General features: G+C 37.3%; 1 protein-coding gene across 1 annotated transcript in view; it reads right to left on the bottom strand.

The window, feature by feature from the left end:
- Positions 1–21,143, bottom strand: part of bicc1a (BicC family RNA binding protein 1a) — a 59,306-nt gene that overhangs the window by 11,550 nt on the left and 26,613 nt on the right. The window contains exons 3-13 of the mRNA XM_066682758.1: positions 18,306–18,375; positions 16,840–16,919; positions 16,480–16,638; positions 14,017–14,070; positions 13,080–13,265; positions 10,077–10,346; positions 7,716–7,847; positions 5,001–5,328; positions 2,359–2,583; positions 1,582–1,781; positions 137–272 (exon numbers count right to left, since the gene is read on the bottom strand). Coding sequence (XP_066538855.1) covers positions 137–272; positions 1,582–1,781; positions 2,359–2,583; positions 5,001–5,328; positions 7,716–7,847; positions 10,077–10,346; positions 13,080–13,265; positions 14,017–14,070; positions 16,480–16,638; positions 16,840–16,919; positions 18,306–18,375 — 1,840 coding nt within the window. The remainder of the gene's footprint in view (positions 1–136; positions 273–1,581; positions 1,782–2,358; positions 2,584–5,000; positions 5,329–7,715; positions 7,848–10,076; positions 10,347–13,079; positions 13,266–14,016; positions 14,071–16,479; positions 16,639–16,839; positions 16,920–18,305; positions 18,376–21,143) is intronic.

The raw sequence follows: 21,143 nt of genomic DNA, 5'->3' as shown, positions 1-21,143 counted from the left end.
CACCAAACTACACCAAAACAGTTAAGAAGAGAGCCTCAGTTATCAGAAAATAAACAATGATTAAGGGATGGAGTTTTAATAGGATCAGAATATGATCTTGATGTATAAACTAACATAGCAAAGGTGTGACCTGTACCTTCGTCCGAGGTGGGTTTGCTAGAGAGAGCTTCTGATTGGCTGTGTCCATTAACGTCTGGCGCTGAGTCACAGTGGGTGGAGCCAAGCATAGATTCAGTAAGCGGAACTGATGATATCCCCCTGTACCCTGTCATCTGCCACACACACAGACACACAAAAACATTGTAATCATGTTACATAAGCAGGCTAAAGAAATGTTACGAGTCTCTTAGGCTACAGTTACACAGTAGGTTAATGTGGCCCAAATCTGAGTTTGTGATCAAATCTGATATTTTTGTTTTGCTGTTCACACTGTAAATAATGTGTTTTATAAATCACTCAACAAGATTTATGCTCTCATGAATGAGAAACAGGTGTTTTGTAGTCGATTGGCCACAGATCTGATATTGATCGGATCTCAATACCACATTTGTAAGTGGCCCAAATCTGATTTCAAATAGATTGAAACACAGCCACAAAAATAACACATCTGTGGCACATATGAAGAAACAGATCAGATTTGGGCTACGTTTACTTGCTTTGCGAATGTATACTTATTGTTGTATAAGCAAGATTTCTCAGTTAAGCCAGATAACTTAAGCCCAAAGGGACACTCCTATTGGGCAACCCTCAAATTTGGGTTTAAATTATTTGGTCATCTGAGAAATTTTGCTTTGATGCGTACACCCCTGAGCAGGAAAATTAACTGTAGTCTGAACAACTGCCATGTCTACAGATCATTACCAAAATATTATTAAATCTAGAGAGGAACTATAGCATCCTTTATTTAGAAATTTGCTTCTTGTTTAAAGGACACACCAGAAGAAACTCACTTGTGATGCTCTTCCATTGCATGGTACCTACTTGACTTGGCATGTCATGAGGCACTGGTCACTGGTCACTTTTATACTAGCACAGCTCACCCCAAATAGCAGCTGGTGACATCACAACACCCCATTTCAGACGGGAGCCACAACAATGGTAACGCCATTTACACATTGTGATTGAATGTGATTCCGTAGAGTTTTTATTTCCTTTTTTGTTGCACATCCACCTCCCACTGGAATTTTTCCATTGACCATTAATTTAAGGAGCATTTGAATCTCTTCAATAGACCAGGGTGCAATTTTATGAGCTGCCGTTGCAAGTCAGATAAATGCAAATGTGATCCCTGCTGTAGCTTGCACATGGGTTTGTGCTGGAGGTCTGAATTTCATTATTTTTGACAAGTCTCTCTGAGCAGTCAGTGCTCTGCAAGGTTTACACTTCATATTTAGTACCTACACAGCTCAATTTGAACCACACATGAGCTAGTACATTAAAAAAAAAGATACTGGTTCCAAAAACCAGGTACACTATGGGCCTAGTGGTAAAAAAAAAAACTCTGCCAAGCAGAGTTGTTACCATGCAGTAGAAAAGCAACAATAATGCAAGCATATGGACAGATTTTGATTCTACACTCACGTGTGTTTTGAGTTTTTCTGTGGTCACCGGTTTGTGTAAAGGTGCGAGACCAGGAGGAGGAGAAGGAGTGTGTGTGTGAACATGTGTCGGTGAATGTGCGAGTGTGTGTGTGGCGCTGTGGCTGAATCTGTGGCTTCCAGACAGCAGCAAACTGCTGAGGGATCCCTGAGAGGCAGACTGCAGCATCAGAACAGAGAACCCTGAGAAAAGAGAAAGAAAGACAGAGAGAGAGAGAGAGAGAGAGAGAGAGAAATGATCAATGTGAGTCTAGCTTTGCGTCCGAATTTAACTCATCATCATCATCATCATCATTTTCTTCTCCGCTTCTCCATTTCAGGGTCTATGATCATAAATGCTACATGCATAGGTATCTCCACTAGAGGGAGCACTAGAGGAGGCAGATATGTTTCAGTGTGGGATGCTTCCAGTTCATTTATATATAAAAAAAAGTTGCAATTATACTTAAAATATCCAGACAACATTTAACTATACCTTCTTTACGTGAGACAAAAATATAATACAGGCACTAATACAAATACTGCAGAAAACTAAACACTCAGATTTAAGTTAACTCTTGATACATCTGCTGTAAATATATCTACTTGCTGTGTTACATTAGTTTCAAAGGTAATTGTTTGTGTGTAGATCGAGTAAACTATTGTTCTGGTGATTTTTTTTAACATTTTAAAGACATATCTAATAGATTAACACTTGCATTACTGTGTATTTGTTTAAGAAGATCTATGTAATACACTGTGATAAATAAAGTCTTCTTACCTTCGGTGCTAGTTGCTGTACTAAGAGCACTGGACCAGAGGGAGGGGCTGTGTAAATGTGTGAGACTGTGTGTATGTACAGGTGTGTTTAAATGTGTGTGAGTGCTGTTCTGTAATGTGTTGGCCATTTCGTTAGGACCATTTAGGGCAGAACTGTGTCCAGACATAACTGGGTTCGGGGGTGAAGAGCTGCTATGACTGGAAATGCCTGAGGAACCCAAAAGCCCTGCAGAGGATAGATAAATACAAATGCATATAAAAGAACAAAGACAAAAACTCAGCTGTACAGTAAATGTCAAAATCAAGTCCAATTATTATAAGACCTTCAAAATGTAGTTTAATGTAGTGTTGCACGGTGTAGATAGAAATGTATCTAGGAGTGTCAGAAGGGGGCAGTGTACGCCCATGACCCTTTGCCTCCTCTCCCATCATTAACATTAATGATTTTGCAGCTAGTTTTAGGGTATTTTCAGACATTTAAGCGAGTTATTTAAAAACTAAACCTGACTAGCACTAGCGACTTTCTGTACAAACTTAAGCTACTTTTTATAGAAGAGAATCGATGGTAGCACAACTCGTTGGAACAGTGGGACTGATCTCTCTCTCTCTGCTCCCGGGAGACACAGCTCCCTCAATTAGAGAGAATGATCTGCAAATTTGTAAAAAGTGCTGCCAAAGACATGCTTGCTTCCTTTTATGTTGAATTTATTCCTTTTATCTGAACTCCTGAACTGAAATCTCATAACTGATTGAGGCATCTTATGACATGGGGTGAAGGCACGATTAGATCCAGAAATGGCGAAACGTCACATGTGGTGTCACACTTAACAAGCAGATACCAGCGATTTTGCAGCTTGTAGAGAAACTACATTAGGTTTACCTGATGTTTTAAGTTTTTGCGATGATATCATTTAAGTATCGGTATCGAGATTTTTAGGCAGGTATCGTATCGAAAGCCATAATTTTGGTATCGTGACAACACTAGTTTAATGCATTTATCAATATAATGATATCATGATGTAATAAAATGTATAACATTAAACAATCAACCTATAGCATCAGCTCTGACTGTAGATAGACAGACAGATGTGTAGGGTCGAAAGCAACCAGTCTGCAACCTGGAGAGCAGTGTTGTGCTACACTATGCTACACAAATAAACACCAATGAGATCTACCTACTTCATAGTCATATCCTCACATACAGTTTTTTTGCAGTTCTTACAGTACAGACTTTGCAAGTCCTACCAGTCATCCAAAGTAAGTAAGGGTTAAAGAGATAATTTTGGTCAAATGATTTCACATCTGTACCACATACCAAAAAAAAAAAGAAAAAAAAAGATGGCTGTATACTGTAAGCCAAGATTTTCCTTTGGGGAACATTGAGATTTATAATATAGAGTAACCTAGGCAGAGAAAAACATGTGAGCACTAGTGGCAATAGTAAATATATTATTCAGGATGGGGAACCTGTCCACAGCCCATATTTCTTTAGCCATAAATCAAGGAATATACTTAGAAGCTGTAATCAGTACATTCTCCTTTTAAACAGGAGAACATTACCCAGATAGACTCTTTACTATTTTACTGAACTTAATATACACACAGAAAAAATTGACTGTAGAGTTATAAGCTCCAGTCACATGAACAGGCTTTTTTATGTGTAAAAAGAAGAATCAAGACTTATCAAAGCACAGAGCACTCAAAGTAAACAAGAACCTAAATTCGGACTTGTCTGGCAGTATAAGCTGTAATCAGCTGACACAGACAGTAGTAATTACGATTCACTCAGATATGGAGCAACACAGCAGATTCTGTAGAGTTAACTAATGCTACACGCAGTATTTCAAAGCTACTAGCACAAAGGCTTTAGAGTAGTCTTCAGATGTGAATGATGCACAGTAATCAGCTCTGAATTATTCTGCTAATTAGGCCTGTGTCATATCGTATCCTTGATCATAATTAATGTCAAAGTTAATATCATATAAATGTTTTAAATGTGAAATACATATATTCTGACTTGTTTACACAATAAACAAATGTTTACATTAATATATAAAAATATTTAATATTATATATATATCATATTGCTAAGAATATCGTTATTGCCAAAATACCCTGATACCCTGAAGTATCATGGTATGATTTTATGGACAAATCGCCCACCCTTATTGCAAATGATACTGTTTAAATAATAATAGTTGGTTGGAAAAAGACCAGCTGCAACTTGAAACTCCAGCAGTGTGAGAGTCACCACCAGGAACTAAATGCCATAAGAGGTCTAAATTGGAAGTCTTGGTCAAACTGTTGGAACTAACTCAACCTCAATTCAACAGACCTTTATTTCTTGCTTGTTTTATTCAACATTTTTACAGAATTATAAAAGCACACTTCCGTTTTCCATAATTTATGTACAAACATGGATCAAATCTAAATTCATCAGACTAAAGGAAATAAAGTAGTATGTTAATAAAACACGTTCACCCTCTGTACAGAAAAGGAGTATGTGTCACTTTATCAAAACACACACACACACACACACACACACACACACACACACACATATAATCAAAATTTTTGTGTAAGGTAAAATTCAAGTAGGTCTAATTTAATAAATAGTAAAGACAAAGTGTAAAACTGCATTACCTAAAGAGCTTAGCCCCAGACCAGCTGAAGCCAAGATGTCTAGCCCCACAGGGCTGTGGACAGAGGATGAAGGGCTGTGGACAGAGGATGAAGGGCTGTGGACAGAGGATGAAGTGCTGTGGACAGAGGATGAGGGGCTGTGTCCATTAACCTTGACACTGCAGGTGCCAGAAGAAAAAGGAGCTCCAGAAGCAGTGTGACAAATGGAGGTACAGAGGGAGACAGGAGGACTAGGAGAGGCTCCACAGTTACTTTCCAAAGCCAGCAGCAGCCTGCGAGCCTCGTACATATTTTCTGCGTTTCTCTCAACACTCTTCACAATCACAGACTAAGGCCAAAAAAGAGAAATACAAAGAGAAAAAAATAAAGCTATGATGTGTAGATGATGTATAAATAAATTAATAAATACAAACAATATATTTGTAAATCCAGAGTAACAGCATTAAGGCTTATATACACACATAAAATATATAAGAATATATAAAACTACATAAACACTCTAAAGTATGTTCTTGAGCACTTTACTATTTTTTTGATGATGAGAAATATACATTAAAGAAGACATACAGTATTACCCCCCCCCCCCCCATTAAAAATCAGGTTTTAATGAAACATGCTTTGGTCAAAATACCAAAAAGTCAAACAACACAGCACTGTGCTTACCCTAAAAGCCGTGCTCAGAATGATTCATTGAAAATGAGCCTCTGTACACTTTCAAATAAAGTGCCCAGGAGTGAGGCACAAGGAGCACAAAAGCTGGCTTTAAATAATTGTCACTCTTTTTTTCTGGGTTTTTTTCTGCACATTTTGTCAGTAACCTCATTTCTCCACATTCATTTTTGAAACACTTTGGCTCAGATTGACCTTGTTCTTTCACATAAAAGCAGGTAAAGTTCTGTGGTTAGAGACTCAGGTGAGAAGGCTAGACACAATCAGAATGGCTTATTTTATATCTTGTCCTCAGATTTGTTTTCTTTTAGTGTAGTTTGTTGATATGAGATCCAGATCCCCAAATTCAAGTGCTACTGCACTCAAAAAAATATTTTCTTCATAGTGTGGTCCCTTATAAGACAATTTTTAAATATTGGACACCATCCAACTCTTCAAGGGACCAATATTAATACTCCTCAGCTTTTTTTTATTCAATGACATATTAAATGGAAGTTTGACAAAGAGAGGGAATAAGACAGTTTTAACACCAAACAAGTAGTAAACTATTTATTAAAGTGAAAATTATAATAAATGTGGCAGCTGCGGCCTAACAGTTAGAGGAGCAGGCTTGTTCAATCACATGACTGACAGGAATATCCACAACAGGACTGCAACCATCAAAATGCCCCCTAGGCAGTGAGGTAGGGCTGGACAATTAATCAAAATCAATATTCAGAACTTCTAATCGACATAATCTTGTCTATATTGAGAATATCAATTGTTTTAGCTTTTTTTTCCTCTGTTATGTCCCCACTGTGTATTCTGGTACTGTCCCTTTTTAAAACCATGACACCAAGCTGATATCCTGATTCTGCCCCTATCTTCCACATGGAAGCAACTTAAACAGCGATGCCAACCAAGCAACACGAGCAATTCAAACCAAAAAAAAAACACAGCGTCTGTGGTTTGGACGTGCTATATTTACATAATTAAGACGACACTGAACTAAAAGAAGTCAAATGTAAACGCTGAGAAAAAACTGTTTCGGCCACCAAATATAAACAGTGCTCAGAAAACGAGCGGAACAAGCACCCAGCAAAACACTAGAAAAAATATCTCAACTTTAATACTGGAGCATATTTACAGTACAAGCCTCATCACTGAACTATGGGTCAAAAATACAAAAAATAGCGGATCATTAATCGTAATCGTGGTAAAATGTACAATTAATCGTGATATTGATTTGTGCTCATAATCACCCAGCACTACACTGAGGATGGCTACCCACTGCTTTGTGTGCGTGTGTTCACTGCCCCTAATCTCCAGTGCGTGTGTGTTCACTGCCACGGATGGGTTAAATACATATAAATACATTCAATTCTGTTTTATGGTTGCAAAATGATCATAAAGCATGTCTCTTTCACACTTTTACTTCCCATATATTATTTAAAAAACATGTGATTCTCCACATGTCAGCGTACTGTCTCACCTGGTATCTGTGCTGTTCTTTGTTCTGTGTACTATAAGTGTTCTGGGTTCTTGAAGAGCATTAAACAAACAAAATGTACTATTATTATTATAGTTGATGTTGCTGTTTAATTAGCTTTAGTTCAGACTCTCATGACGTATTTCAGGCCTTTAGGAGTCATGTAAATAATTGCTATAAAAAATACTTTCATGGCCCCTTAAAGGGGAGATATTATGAAGAAATTAATTACTTTAATTTGGGGATGTGTAAATCCTACCAACTCGTTATGATACTGTGTTGCATCTTCTGTAGATGGCAGACACTTCAAAATTGTCCAGACCCTTTCCAATCACAGCACTCAACCTACATTTATGTGAACGCTCTAAGACCAGGTTAAATGGAGCAAAACAAACAACACAGAGAAAGGTAAACTGATTAAACATGGTGAAAGCCAAGTAAGCAAAGTTGACCTTTGTAGTATTTTGACCAAAGCAGGACAAAGACATTCCATAGAGACCCCAGATAACTGTGTTAAAAAGAGACAAAATATGCCCCTTTAACCATTCGGCATATCGACATGAGCAAGTGTGTATTACCTTGCTGGGTTGTTTGGGTTTGGGTTTGATGCTGATGAATACGTCAAGCTGTTCCATTAGAGTTGTGATGCACTGTGTCCCTACCTCAACTTCCTCTTTAATATCAAACATTAAAACTAGTGGAAGGCAGCCCTGAAACAAAGACACAAAAACACAGATATATAAAAAACATGCCCTTGCATTTCTCATTCACTTCAGTGAGGGAAAAACACAAGCTGCCGTTGCAGACTCACATTAAAACCACACTGTACCACTGGGAGAGGTATACTCTATAATTTCAGCCATTCTTTCTTTCACACAGACACACAGCTGTGCGTCAACTGGCCTACTTATACATTTGAGCTTCCTCCCCACATGTGCCCAGATCTGAGTGAAGAATCTGCATGGTCACACAGTTAACGCTGAGTGATTAGCGTCCACCAAGCTCACTGTGGCTTGTGGTTCAAACAGAAAGAAGGGTTTAGGGTCTTGTTATTTGCAAACCTGATTCATGGTGACACAATACAAATAAAACTGAACCAAATGTATAAATGCAGCAGTACTGAAAAGATACAGGAGAGACTTCAACCAGTACCCTGAGGTAGCCTCATAAAAAAGCTGCACCACTACTCCCAGTTTGAAATACTTTGTACTTTGTAAACACCAGCCCTGAAACTCACTGATTTCAACACGACATCTGGCTTTGCCAGGTGTTGCATGTTATGCCAGCTGCTGAAATTTCAGCAGTAAAGCTAATTCCATCTGAAATATGATGCAGTACCAGATCATTCTTAAATCCAATGTCTTCACTGTCTTTGATGCTGCTAAAAGTAATGAAGGGCTAACTTAGTCTTGGAACATAAAGGGACATTTGCTTGCCCAGACAAGATAGAAGAAAGAGATTACCAAACATGGGAATGAAAGACAGAAGTGTAGAGAAGGAGGGAGGGAAAGAGACAGAAGCCAAAAAGAAACCAATAAGTGTGGGAAATCAGCAGACCAATGGAAAAAGCCAGAATAAAACTTCAAATTCCATTTCCAGGAAAGTTGGGATTTTTAGTAATATGCAGTGAAACAAAAACGGTGACTTATAAATTCCCCTGACCTTACAGGAAGAATTTAAATGCATTAAATAATCATCGTTTTTAGTTTAAAATTTGAATAAACTTTCAATCTGATGCCTGCAAGAACTTTCAAAAGCACCAGGACAGAGGTAAAGAAAACCAATAGGTTTAAAAAAGTTATAAAGAACATTCCACTGCATGTAAGAAAATATATAAAGAAAAAAAGGGTGTCATGGCTCACCACTTTGCACTAAACTTGTGAGTATATATGAGTGTACAAGAATTTAAGGCCTTCATGATCTACTGTACAAAATACTAATGGGTAAAGCCAGGTAAATCTGTCAGTGTATGTCAAGTTCTCAGCACCAAAGACAACAGAGAAACTCTGTCACTGCATCACGAAGAGGAAAATAAGACAATGACAACCAGGGATTGTTGAGCAGCTGAAGTCAAGCACAAACAGGAAAAATAGCAATTGCAAACTTAGTATACTCCGTATACTAAATGATTTTACAAAATGTTGATATTTGGAAAGGTGGTGGCTTCTTTGGCTTAATTTATAGGCATCTAAACTAAATTTGTTTATTTTTTTACAAAATAAAGCTTCAATAAAGCTTTGATATAATTAACAAATCACACGTTTTTACTGTAGTCTGCAAAAAATAACAATGTTTCTGTAAATTCATTCATTGTCTGTAACCCTTATCCAGTTCAGGGTCGCGGTGGGTCCGGAGCCTACCGGGAATCATTGGGCGGAAGGCAGGAATACACCCTGGAGGGGGCGCCAGTCCTTCACAGAGGAACACACACTCACACATTCACTCACACCTATGGACACTTTTGAGTCACCAATCCACCTACCAACGTGTGTTTTTGGACAGCGGGAGGAAACCGGAGCACCCGGAGGAAACCCACACAGACACAGGGAGAACACAATGTTTCTGTAAATGTACTTTGTAAAAATTAATGAGAATCTAATGCAGAGTCTTCTAGGAAATTAAAAAATATACATATAGATTTTGCAATTTGAACAGCCATATTATTAAAAAAAAGAAAACAAATATCAGTATTTAAATATCCACCTAGCTAACTGCCTATGAAGATACATTACCTCAGTTGGACTTCTGGAAAAATCAATGATGTTCCTGAAGTATCAGCAGCAATATTTATAGAAAAGAAAAAGAGGAGGAGAAGAAAGAAGATGAAGGATAAGAAAACCCTTTTCTTGAACCCTTACTAAATAGTTAGAAATAATTGCCTTTTATTCCAAAACTAAGAGATATTAATTTTAGTGTCATATTAAAATGTGTGCGATTACCATGAGCTGTTGGCGAGCGTCACAAACGGCATCGATGTTGCCCTGGATATAGATGGTGGAACGGCGAGCATGGCCATGTGTATGTGAGTGTGTGCTGGGGTCAGGGAAGTGAATGTGGGCACCGGTGCTCTGAGTGATGTGTTTTAGGTTCGCTCCATTCCGACCGAGCAGAGCCAGGTGGTGCTGAGGCGCGATTTCGAGTTGAGTGCTGACCACAACAGATCCAGACATAGAGCCAGTCAGGTGATCCAACAGCAAAGCTGTACCACGCTGAAAAATAAAAACCCACACACACACACACACACAAACAGGCAGATATACAAAAACACATGTGTCTATGAAGCAAATCAAATATATAAACACATCCCTGTTTATTACAAAGTTTTTGAGTGGCAGTCTGGAAATAAACACCATGTTACCCCAGTAAGAGTCCTTGATAATGTCTGAAAATGTTGCATTATGCTGTGGCTAAATTACTTAAGTGTGGACATTAAATATCAGTAATTCTGAGGCAGTTTTCTTGAAGTAATACACATCCATTTCTGGAAAAGTTGGGACATCTTTAAAATGCAGTGAAAACAAGAACCTGTGATTTATTCTTTCTCATGAACCTTGATTTAACTGACAAATGTATAATGAATGGATTTTCTATATTTTCACTGAAAAACCTTTGTAAATATAAACAAATTTACAATCTGATGCCTGCAATACAAACAGAGAAAAACAGGACAGGGGCATATTCAACATCGTTTTCTTTGGGATTATTTGGGATCAGAGGACATAACTGTTGCAGTTTTGCAAGTGGAATTTTTGTCTACTCTTGCTTGACACAAGGCTTCAGCTGTGTGTGGCCACTGTTGTCCAATTCTCCTCTTCATGATGGGTCACATTTTTAATTGCAGACAGATCTGGACCGCAGGGAATTAGATCATTCACACACAATATTTCTATGAAGCCACATTGGTACAACATGCATGGTGAGGGCTGGCATTGTCCAGTTGAAGTAACCACAGACATCTCAGGAACAGAAGTTATTTTGATGGAATCCATAGTTGTTTTACACATATATAAGACATCCATGCTGTTGGTATATGTATACACACATACACACACACACACACACAAAATTAACTGTGATGTGCATTTTGGCCATATCTTCCAGACCATTTCATGAATGGTTTTCAACTTGTATAAGTTTCAGATTTCATGATGCTTGATGCAGTGGCAGACAGTGTTGAATGCTGAATGTTTTCTCAAGTACTCCAGTGTCCATGTGGCTAGATTTATCACTGTAGCATGGTAGTTTTTAAAGCAATGCTGTGTAAGATTTTGAAGGTCAAGAATGTAAGACTGCTTTCTGGCCTTGCCCTACACAGAGTGCAATTTCTCTGCAATCCCTGAGACTTTTCATTATATTATGGATGGCAGATTGTTAAAAACCTAAATTATTTGCAATGCTGTATAGAAAAATATCCTTTTTGAACTTTTTGACAAATGTTTGACTGTTTGAGCCTCAATCAGTTTTACCTTTGATTTTGTCCTGCTTATCATGGAATGATTTGAAAGGTTATCAATCAAAATCGTTGACATTTTCACTCTTATTATATTAGTCTGCTGCAGGCATTACATACTAAATGTTGTTAATATTAACAAAATACAATATAGCTGGAAAAAAAAATATTTCCGTCAGGAAAATAAAGGTTCAAGAGCATGAACAAATCAGGTTCTTTTTTTTTTTTATTATTATTTTTTATTGCATTTTAAATTATGTCCCAACTTTAGCAGTTTATACATTTAATATGGACTGTTTTGTATTTGTCCATGTTCCACTGTTCTGTGGAAAAATAATAGCACAAAGTCAAATTTCTGCATCCAACACAATAATCAAATAATTCAGATGCATTACATTTTTACTTATCATAATAATGAGGAGATTTAGGACAGTTTCCAGACCCTGTGCCATTTTCCCAAGGTTTTGGAACATTAAGCTGTGTATAAAATCTGTTTTCCCTGGCTCTACTGTCTTCTAGCTTGGTTTGGCATATTACTTTCCTGTTCAAGTCTTGCAATATCAAGGAACTAGAAAGTCCTTAGAGCACTGACATAGGGACGTACTGCAAAACAATGAATGTCATGTACAATTTACATGAATTAAGAACGCTCATTTGCAGCATCCTGCAGGACCTACCACAGTAACAAAAAATGCTGAATGAGAGTTGATTTCCGGGTAATTTATTATAAAATAAGCACAGACAGACTTCTTATCCAACACAAAACCAACACAGTTGTGTGCACAAAGGTGATATATAGGTTTTTCAAATTAATTCACAGTTTGAAAGAAAACAAATCTGTGATAATTAGCCCCATCCCAAAGTAGGGTCAGAATTGGTCCTGACTGACTCAAGTATTAGGCACAAATGAGAAACAGCCATTAACCCTATAATAGACCCGGAGTTCAGATGAGGCCATACACTTGGGAATCATTTCCCATGTCAGAAATGCTGCTTACCACATAGAAATCCTTTGGGATGACCAACACAACCATCAAAACCATTTATTCACAATACCAGAGGAGAAATGAGAGACTCCTGGGCGCGTGTTTGAGAAGATAGCTTCTGTGTGTGTGTGTGAGTGAGAGAGAGTGTGAGAGTGATTTCTGGAGACTACACAGTAAAACCAGACTTTCTCCGTTTCATATTAACTTACCGCACAATGACCTAGTTTCTCTCTCGCTCTTTCTCTGAACTTAAGGCTCAAGAATTCTTTTAAAATTCTGTTTCTTTTCCTCATCTTTGTCTGCAGCATCTTGCCCATATTTTTTCTTAAAATAACAGTAATAATTTTTTCCATGTAATTAGGATTTGGTGATGCAGGACTTTTACACTTTCTGGAATTAACTATAGTCTGCAGCAGCATTCTGATTTGTAAGGAAATTAAAAATTAATAAAAAGTTTTTATCATGGCAGAGATGATTGTTATAATTCTTTACTCTTCTTTTCTCACCTTGACTGCAGCAGCATTGCTCTGGTTGCCTCGAATAATGGCTGTGTTGCCATAGACTTGAGAGGGAGGTTTGCAGGCGACAGAGACATTGCAGGATTGACAGATGTGCTGGATGACCGGAGAGTTACAGTCTAGTGACTCCAGCAGACCACCACACTCAAACATCAGAGCTAATGGCAACAACTCCTGGATGTTTAAATTGCAACGAAACAGAGGAAAAGAAGTGTTACAAATATTTTTAAACTGATACAAACCTTTGAAAATAGCTAAATTATATTAATATAACATTCATTCATTGACCGCTTATCCAATTCAGGGTCGCGGTGGGTCCGGAGCCTACCCGGAATCATTGGGCACAAGGCAGGAATACAACCTGGAGGGGGTGCCAGTTCTTCACTCACACCTACGGACACTTGAGTCACCAATCCACCTACCAAAGTGTATTTTTGGACCTTGGGAGGAAACCGAAGCACCCGGTGGAAACTCACATGGACACAGGGAGAACACACCACAATCCTTACAGACAGTCACCCGGAGCGGGACTTGAGCCCACAACCTCCAGGTCCCTGGAGCTGTGTGATTGCAACACCTACCTGCTGTGCCACCATGCTGCATATTAATATAACAAAACTTTTTAGTTGGGGAACTTGATTTGATTTTTCATTTATGTATGGATTATATATGGATTATCTTGCATGTAGTCTGCTTATAAAGGTATTCTGAAAAAAAGTAAAGTACGTACTTGCTGTCAAAACAGCAGTTTTGAATGGAATAATTACAATAAACATTTGGTGCTATCACATATCTGCACAGTGCTGTAGATCAAAACACAATGTGCTTAACAGTGACAGATAAAACAACTTAGAGAATGTACCAACAAGACATATGGTTTTACAACAAAACAAAAGTGTGTGTGTATATCACAGTGAGATCTTACCCTAATTTTAGCCCTTGCTGCCTCAACTCCTTCTGGCTGCCCCGCTATGGATACCTGAGAGAGAGAGAGAGAATTAATACTGTCATGAGCTGCAAACACACTAGATATTAATTACATGTAGTAACCTATATAAATCTTACATTCAATTAAAAATAGAACATAGACAATATTTCAAATGTTGAAACTGAAATTTTGCTGTTTTTCAAAAAATACATAAGCGCCCATTTTGATTTTATTCCAACAACACAATACAATTAGATTAGGACAGGGGTTAAAAAGTTGTGTGTTTTTACTTTGGCAAATTAAGTAGCTTCTCAGAGTGTTTTTCTGGAATAAATATCGGGCAATGCTCACAACGCTGTGAAACACTGCAGACAAAAACAGTGCCACATTTCAAGCATAACATTTCTCAACTTAAAATAGGAAAGATTTTGGGGACTTTATCATGTAAAAGTACATGATATAATTAACCTCTATATGCAAGGGGCAAGCCCAAAGCCAATATTGGGTGGCTGTGATCTTTGGGCCCTCAGGTAGCAATGCATTAAAAACAGATATGTCTTTGTTGTGAAAAAACACTGCATGGGCTCAGAAACACTTGGGAAATCCACTGCCTGTGAACACATTTTTGCACTATATTCACAAATGCAACTAAGAAACTATAAACAAAAAGGATTTAGAAACACTGTTGCCTTCTCTGGAAGTTAATTTAAAATGAACTGACGCAAAGTGTTCTGTGGTCTGATGAATCAAATTTTGGAATTCTTTTTCTTAATCATGGATCCGGACAACAGGTATTTTCGCTGTCACACAGCTTCAGGGTACTGGGGTTGTGGGTTCACGCCCACTCTGAGTGATTGTCTGTGGTGTATTCTCCCAGTGTCTGTGTGGGTTTCCTCTGAGTGCTTCTGTATTCTCGCACAGTCCAAAAACACACAAACAGAACTGTCCATAGGTGTGAATGTATAAGTAAATGTGTGAGTGTGCAGTGTCCTGTAATGGACTGGCGCCCCCTCCAGGGTGTGTTCCTGCCTAGCGCCCAGTGATTCGGGGTAGGCTTCAGAACCACAGTGACCCTAAACTGAATAAGAAGTTACAGAAAATGAATGAATTAAAGAAAAATACTATAATGGAGACTGTAAGATATTGAGCAGCTAAAATCCTATAACAAGCAAGAATAGAAAATATTCATTCACTGTATGTAATCACTTATCCAGTTCAAGGTCGAAATAGCTGATAACAAGGCAGGAATACACCCTTGAGGGGGCGCCAGTCCTTCACAAGGTGACACACACACACAACTACAAACACTTTTGATTAGCCAATTCACCTACCAACATGTGTTTTGGACCATGGGAAACCAGAGCACCTGGACATGGTGAGAACAGAACTCCTCACAGACAATCACCCGGAATGGGGCTTGAACCCACAACCCCAGGAGCTTGGAGCTGTGTGACAGCAACGCTACCTACTATTAACACATTAATATTTTGTATGCTTTTTACCAAATTTGACCACAACTTCATCCAATAACTCCAATAATTAGCGGTTAAATAACACTGTCCAATGAAAATGTATCTCCATTTTTGTGGATATTTAGTTTACTACATAATTTGAACTCAGCAGCTGTCCTTCATGCGGTGTGAAATTTCATGATGAATGGACTAATAGAAATGATCCAAAATTACTTGAAATAGAATCTTTTTACACTGGCTTCCTTAAAGAGTTATGGGTTTTGTCCTTCTCCTGTAAAGTTACTTTTTTGAAAGTACATGTTTTTCTTAGAACAGTGACAATATACATTATTGTAAGCTTCAGTTATAAAAACGGGACAATGCAATAAAGCACATTTCAGAAAATGATGTGATTATTATTTATTATATTTTTTTATTTATTACTGAAGCCAGTTATTTAGATAGCAAGTTTATCTGCCCTTCTAAAAGAGAGATATCTATTGAATACTTGTTAATGCTGATGGATCTGTTTTTAACCAGACCGTGTCACCATATCAACTTGTTGCTAAAACTGGTCTTAGACCAATTATGGGCAGGATTTAGAGACTAATAGAAACCGACACCTTGCCGTTTTTTCTAGGTGACTCAAATAATATTGCTTTACAATGAAGGAAACCAATACTACAGAGATTTTTCAGGAATTTAAGGCAGGTTAACTATAATGAGGTTGCATGTCATTCTTTTAAGCTATAAATTATTGTTTATATATATATATATATATATGTTTACTTTATATTTATGTGCAAAACAAGCCTCTCAACTTTTGTTTTACATAATAAATGTTACACAGACACACAGATCAATATAAAACTGGGTCAGCAGTGAAAATCGAGAGGTTAGCTGTAGTCACTTGGGCAGTTTTGTTTTTTTGAAAAGTTTGTTTGTGATATCTGAGTTTAGGTTCTGAATGAGACTTTCCCCTGATGGAGCTTGTTTATGTATTACCTACCTGATTGCTTTTCTCCCCCTGGCTATTTCTGTTGGAGTCAGGGAAGTGGATGTGGCAGCCTGTCTCCTCCATCACACGTTTGATGTTGTTCCCTCCCTTCCCGATCACATGGGAATGCTCTGTGTGAGACACATCCATCTTCAGGGTCACACGGTTACTCTGAAGGAGTCAGAAATTTATAATCAGTGAAATCACAGTGAAAGTGGTGGGTGGACAATAGGGCGGGACAGTTTGGGGAATATCTAACTGTGACTTCTGACCAATACTGTGACTGCGATTAATGAACAACTGTACAATTGTTTCAAATACAGCTATTGTGTATTGCTATTGTTTATTTAATGCTGCTTCTGCTTGCCTCACCTTTGTGTCAAGCACGGACATAATTTTCTCCTTTGCCTCTCTCACATCCTCCTTTCTCCCACTGACCTTGATGTGAGGATCTAGGAGGATGAAGAAAAAAAACACATTTCAGAATAATGCAATAAATATTTAGGACAGTCTTTTTTCTTTTATTATGTGACCTTTAAAGCCCAAATTACGTAATTAAATTACTAAAAATATAATTACATTTTATTAAAATATTTTTTTAAACTATTATACATACTCTGAAATATATCTCAATTGCTACAACTAACTGGAATAAAGTGCAGCCATGGCCACTTGAACCCAAGCAAAGAAGCATTCATAAAATGTACTTATTGTAGCTTACTGTAGCTTTAGTTCTGGGTCAAAGCCACAGCAGTCATTTATTTACTCGCTTTCCCACATGTGCATACACACTTGCTAACCAATACACTTATTCCAGTAAGCAATACTTTTTCTCAGTTCTCAGTTCCTCACACAGACGACAATATTCACATAAGGATTATAGTCCTGCTCTAAAAATAGCCACCTACAATTGCCTGTTGTTTGTTAAGAATACCTGATGGAATTCTCCTTTGTTTTACCCAATCTCCATCTCTCTCTCTCTCATAAGAGTTTGCCTTCTCCTGAAATGTTACCTTTTTTCTAATCCAAATTCAATCTAAATCTTAAAATCATAAAAGAAAAATTAAATTGTTAAGATGACTGACGGTTGCCCTGCAGTGCACATGCATGGGCACACGCACACCGTGAGCTGTAGTTTGGGGGTGGGGAGTGTGTATCAGGTCTCTTTTCCTGCCATATGGAAGTCATCAGCTTATGGTATGTGTGTGTGTACTAACGTTTATGTGTGCTGGTTTAAAATGGCATGTTACAGAATATGTTGTTAATGCGTGTGTGTGTGTGTGTGTGTGTGTGTGTGTGTGTGTGTGTTGTACACAAACGTTTAGTCTCTGGCAGGCAGACATGAACGTTCATACATAAAAACTTTGTGTACTGTGTAAACCGTTTAATTGAGCGTATACACAGACAAAGCCACAACAATAATGGAATGAAATAATAACAATTTGCAGTAAATGGATATATGTACCTACAAAATACCCTTACAATGTTTTTACAAACTTTCTTTTTCCAAGGGGAAATAATTTAGCCCTTATTCCTTAGGATCGATATGGACCTAAAATCCCATGTAAATCTAACACCATCCAAAAAGTCATAGGTTTAGGTTAAATTACAGTATTACTACAGTAGTTACTATTAGTACATTTTAATCCTGTAAAACAAATCTTAATTACAGCAACACAAGTGTGTGAGAAAGTAAACAAAAAGAGGTTTTTGTCCACTTTCTATTCTAGTTCCATTTTCTTTACCTTGCCTCTCACTGTTCCCCTCTATGACTAACACAATCTGACTAATACACAGATGCACTATGGTGTCGTATAGATGTGTGGGTGTTTTTGGACCTTTTTTGGACTTGGCTCCAATCTTCAATTTGGAGGGCCAGGCGATCTGAGTGCTTGTTTCATCCATGACCTGAAAAACACACACACACACACACACACATTTTCTTATTCTATATATATGACTATACAATGTGGTATTGTTCAAGAAAAATGTAACTGAATATACTGGAGCAAATACAGCTCTCATTAAATTAAGATACCAAACTGATATAAAGTATTGATATGAGGAAAATACAAGCAGAAAACATTTTGAATTAACACTTTATATTAAATTAAAATTTCAGTCAATATGATATAATCCTGATATCGCTATAAACAAAAGAAAATCCACAATAACGCTGCCAAGAACAAACAGGAAACACAACATCCCCATCAAACAATTACCTCCTGGGTTTTGTCAATATTAATATTAATGTAACCTTAAAATTGAGGGGGATTAACTGGGCAGCACCCTGTAATGAACGTCAGTCAGTGACAGATGCTGTAAGTAAATATACTGAAATATTTAAATGTTTAATAATCATATAATTGTTATTGAAAGTTTTTAAATTACGATATATACATTGATACTGAATTACTGAAAAATTGTGTTGTTTATTTTTGTTTTTTTTTTGTTGTTTTTTTTTTAGGGCTGGCTCCAAAAATTTGGATATTTGTTCATTGGCTAGGTATTCAGTTTATAATTTTGAGATTCGGATATTCGTTTTTTGGATAAATGCAACCCTCCTTTCCACATGTATTCAGCCTGGTCAACATAAAAGTCTTGAACGAAGCCTAAAACAGCCTAACATGCTACACCAACCTAAATAGAACAAAGCATGGCAAAGCTACAGTTCATTTTTTTTCAGTTTTACACCTCAAAGAAGCTCTGGTTTATTTTTGTACACTCTTAGTGGTACCGCGTATGTACAAGTTAGCGAACGATTCAGCAAGCAGAGCCATGCTGGGAGCCAAAGTGCAGCTTTAATTTTACTGCGGGTGCTGAGAGCTGATTTTCTGAACAATAGCTGGTCCCAAACATTCAGGTATTCAGATATTTGTTCATTGGGTATGTGTTTCTAATTTTGAGATTTGGATATTTTTGGGTAAATGTGATTATCGATAAAGGAAACACGTAACTTTGTTTCAAGCGTCTTGTCTCATGAGAAACAAAATAAAAATGTAAATGCAAGATTTGTTGATCTCCTGGAGAGTCAAATTCTCATTACCATATAATAGCACTAAAATAGCTGCTATGAATGGATGACAGTCATTCTTAGAGTTTTATTAAAGTAAAAAAAAAAAAAAAAGAAATCAGGAGTTGTTGCATGTTAAATACCCTAAATGTATGGTACAGCCAACTTACATACACACACACGTATGGCACAGGCACGAATGACAAAACACAGATTTGACAGTTAACACACACCCGCAATGTCTACCCTCACACTTATGTTTCTGTTAAGCTAAAATATCCATGCTGAAAAGTTAAATCTGACAAATGTATTCAAGGTGTTCTTAGAGAGTTGGAAAAACCTCTGGAGCTGTAGCACAAACACGTACACACAGACACACCAAGATCCTTTTCAAACACAAGCCTGCCCACCAGGTATTTGTACTATTTGGTGTGTGTTTGTTTGTTTTTGTTTTTTTACAGCCAAAAGGCAAAATCATTAAGTAGCACAATTTTGTTCATGTAAAAAAAAAAAAAAATGGCTTCCAGCACTACCACAAAGACATATACTAAGCTTAGAACCACCAAGTTAGTTTAAAAATGCCATAACTTTAGAAGCAATAATATAAATATTTATGTAATTTATCCAATACCTAACAACTAAGTTTTGAAAACAATTTTATAATTATTGATCTGAAAGTTACAGTAAACATATATTTATTAGTTCCAACTGGTAGGAGTACATTTTAATCGTGTGAGAAACCGCAACATATGCAAATGAGCCTGTTCTAATGCAATAATGTGCTTTAAAAATAAAAAAATGAAATACTGAATATTAAATGTAGAAGCCTGTGAGAATACATAAGAATATTATATTTTCAATTTACAACCCCGATTCCAATGAAGTTGGGACATTGTGTAAAACAAATTAAAACAGAATACAGTGATTTGCAAACCCTTTTCAACCTATATTCAATAGAATACACTACAAAGACAAGATATTTAATATTCAAATGAATAAACTTTATAGTTGTTTTTTAGATATTCACATTTTGAATTTGCAACACGTTCCAAAAAAGTTGGGCAGAGACAAAAGACTTAGAAAGTTGAGGAATGCTTAAAAAACACCTGTTTGGAACATTCCCCAGGTGAACAGGTTAATTGGAAACAGGTGAGTGTCATGATTGGGTATAAAGGGAGCATCCCTGAAGGGCTCAGTCATTCACAAGCAAAGATGGAGCGAGGTTCACCACTTTGTGAACAACTGCGTGAGCAAACCGTCCAACAGTTTAAGAACAACATTTCTCAACGTACAACAACTGCAGTGAATTTAGGGATTTCATCATCTACAGTCCATAATATCATCAAAAGATTCAGAGAAATCTTTGCAAGTAAGCAGCAAGGCTGACATTGATTTCCCATGACCTTCGATCCCTCAGATGGCACCACATTAAAAACTGACATCATTCTGTAACGGATATTAAGACATGAGGTCAGGAACACTTCAGAAAACCATCGTCAGTGAACACAGTTCATCGCTCCATCTACAAGTGCATCTACCAGATACCATGCAAAGCGAAGGCCATATATCAACAACACCCAGAAACAGCGCCGGCTTATTTCGGCCTGAGCTCATCTGAGATGGACTGACGCAAAGTGGAAAAGTGTCCTATGGTCTGACAAGT

This window comes from Hoplias malabaricus, chromosome 1 (assembly GCF_029633855.1).
Source record: "Hoplias malabaricus isolate fHopMal1 chromosome 1, fHopMal1.hap1, whole genome shotgun sequence".
NCBI classification, from domain to species: domain Eukaryota; kingdom Metazoa; phylum Chordata; class Actinopteri; order Characiformes; family Erythrinidae; genus Hoplias; species Hoplias malabaricus.
Note: the sequence above shows the minus strand (reverse complement) of the source record. Positions and strands in the feature narration are given on the sequence as shown.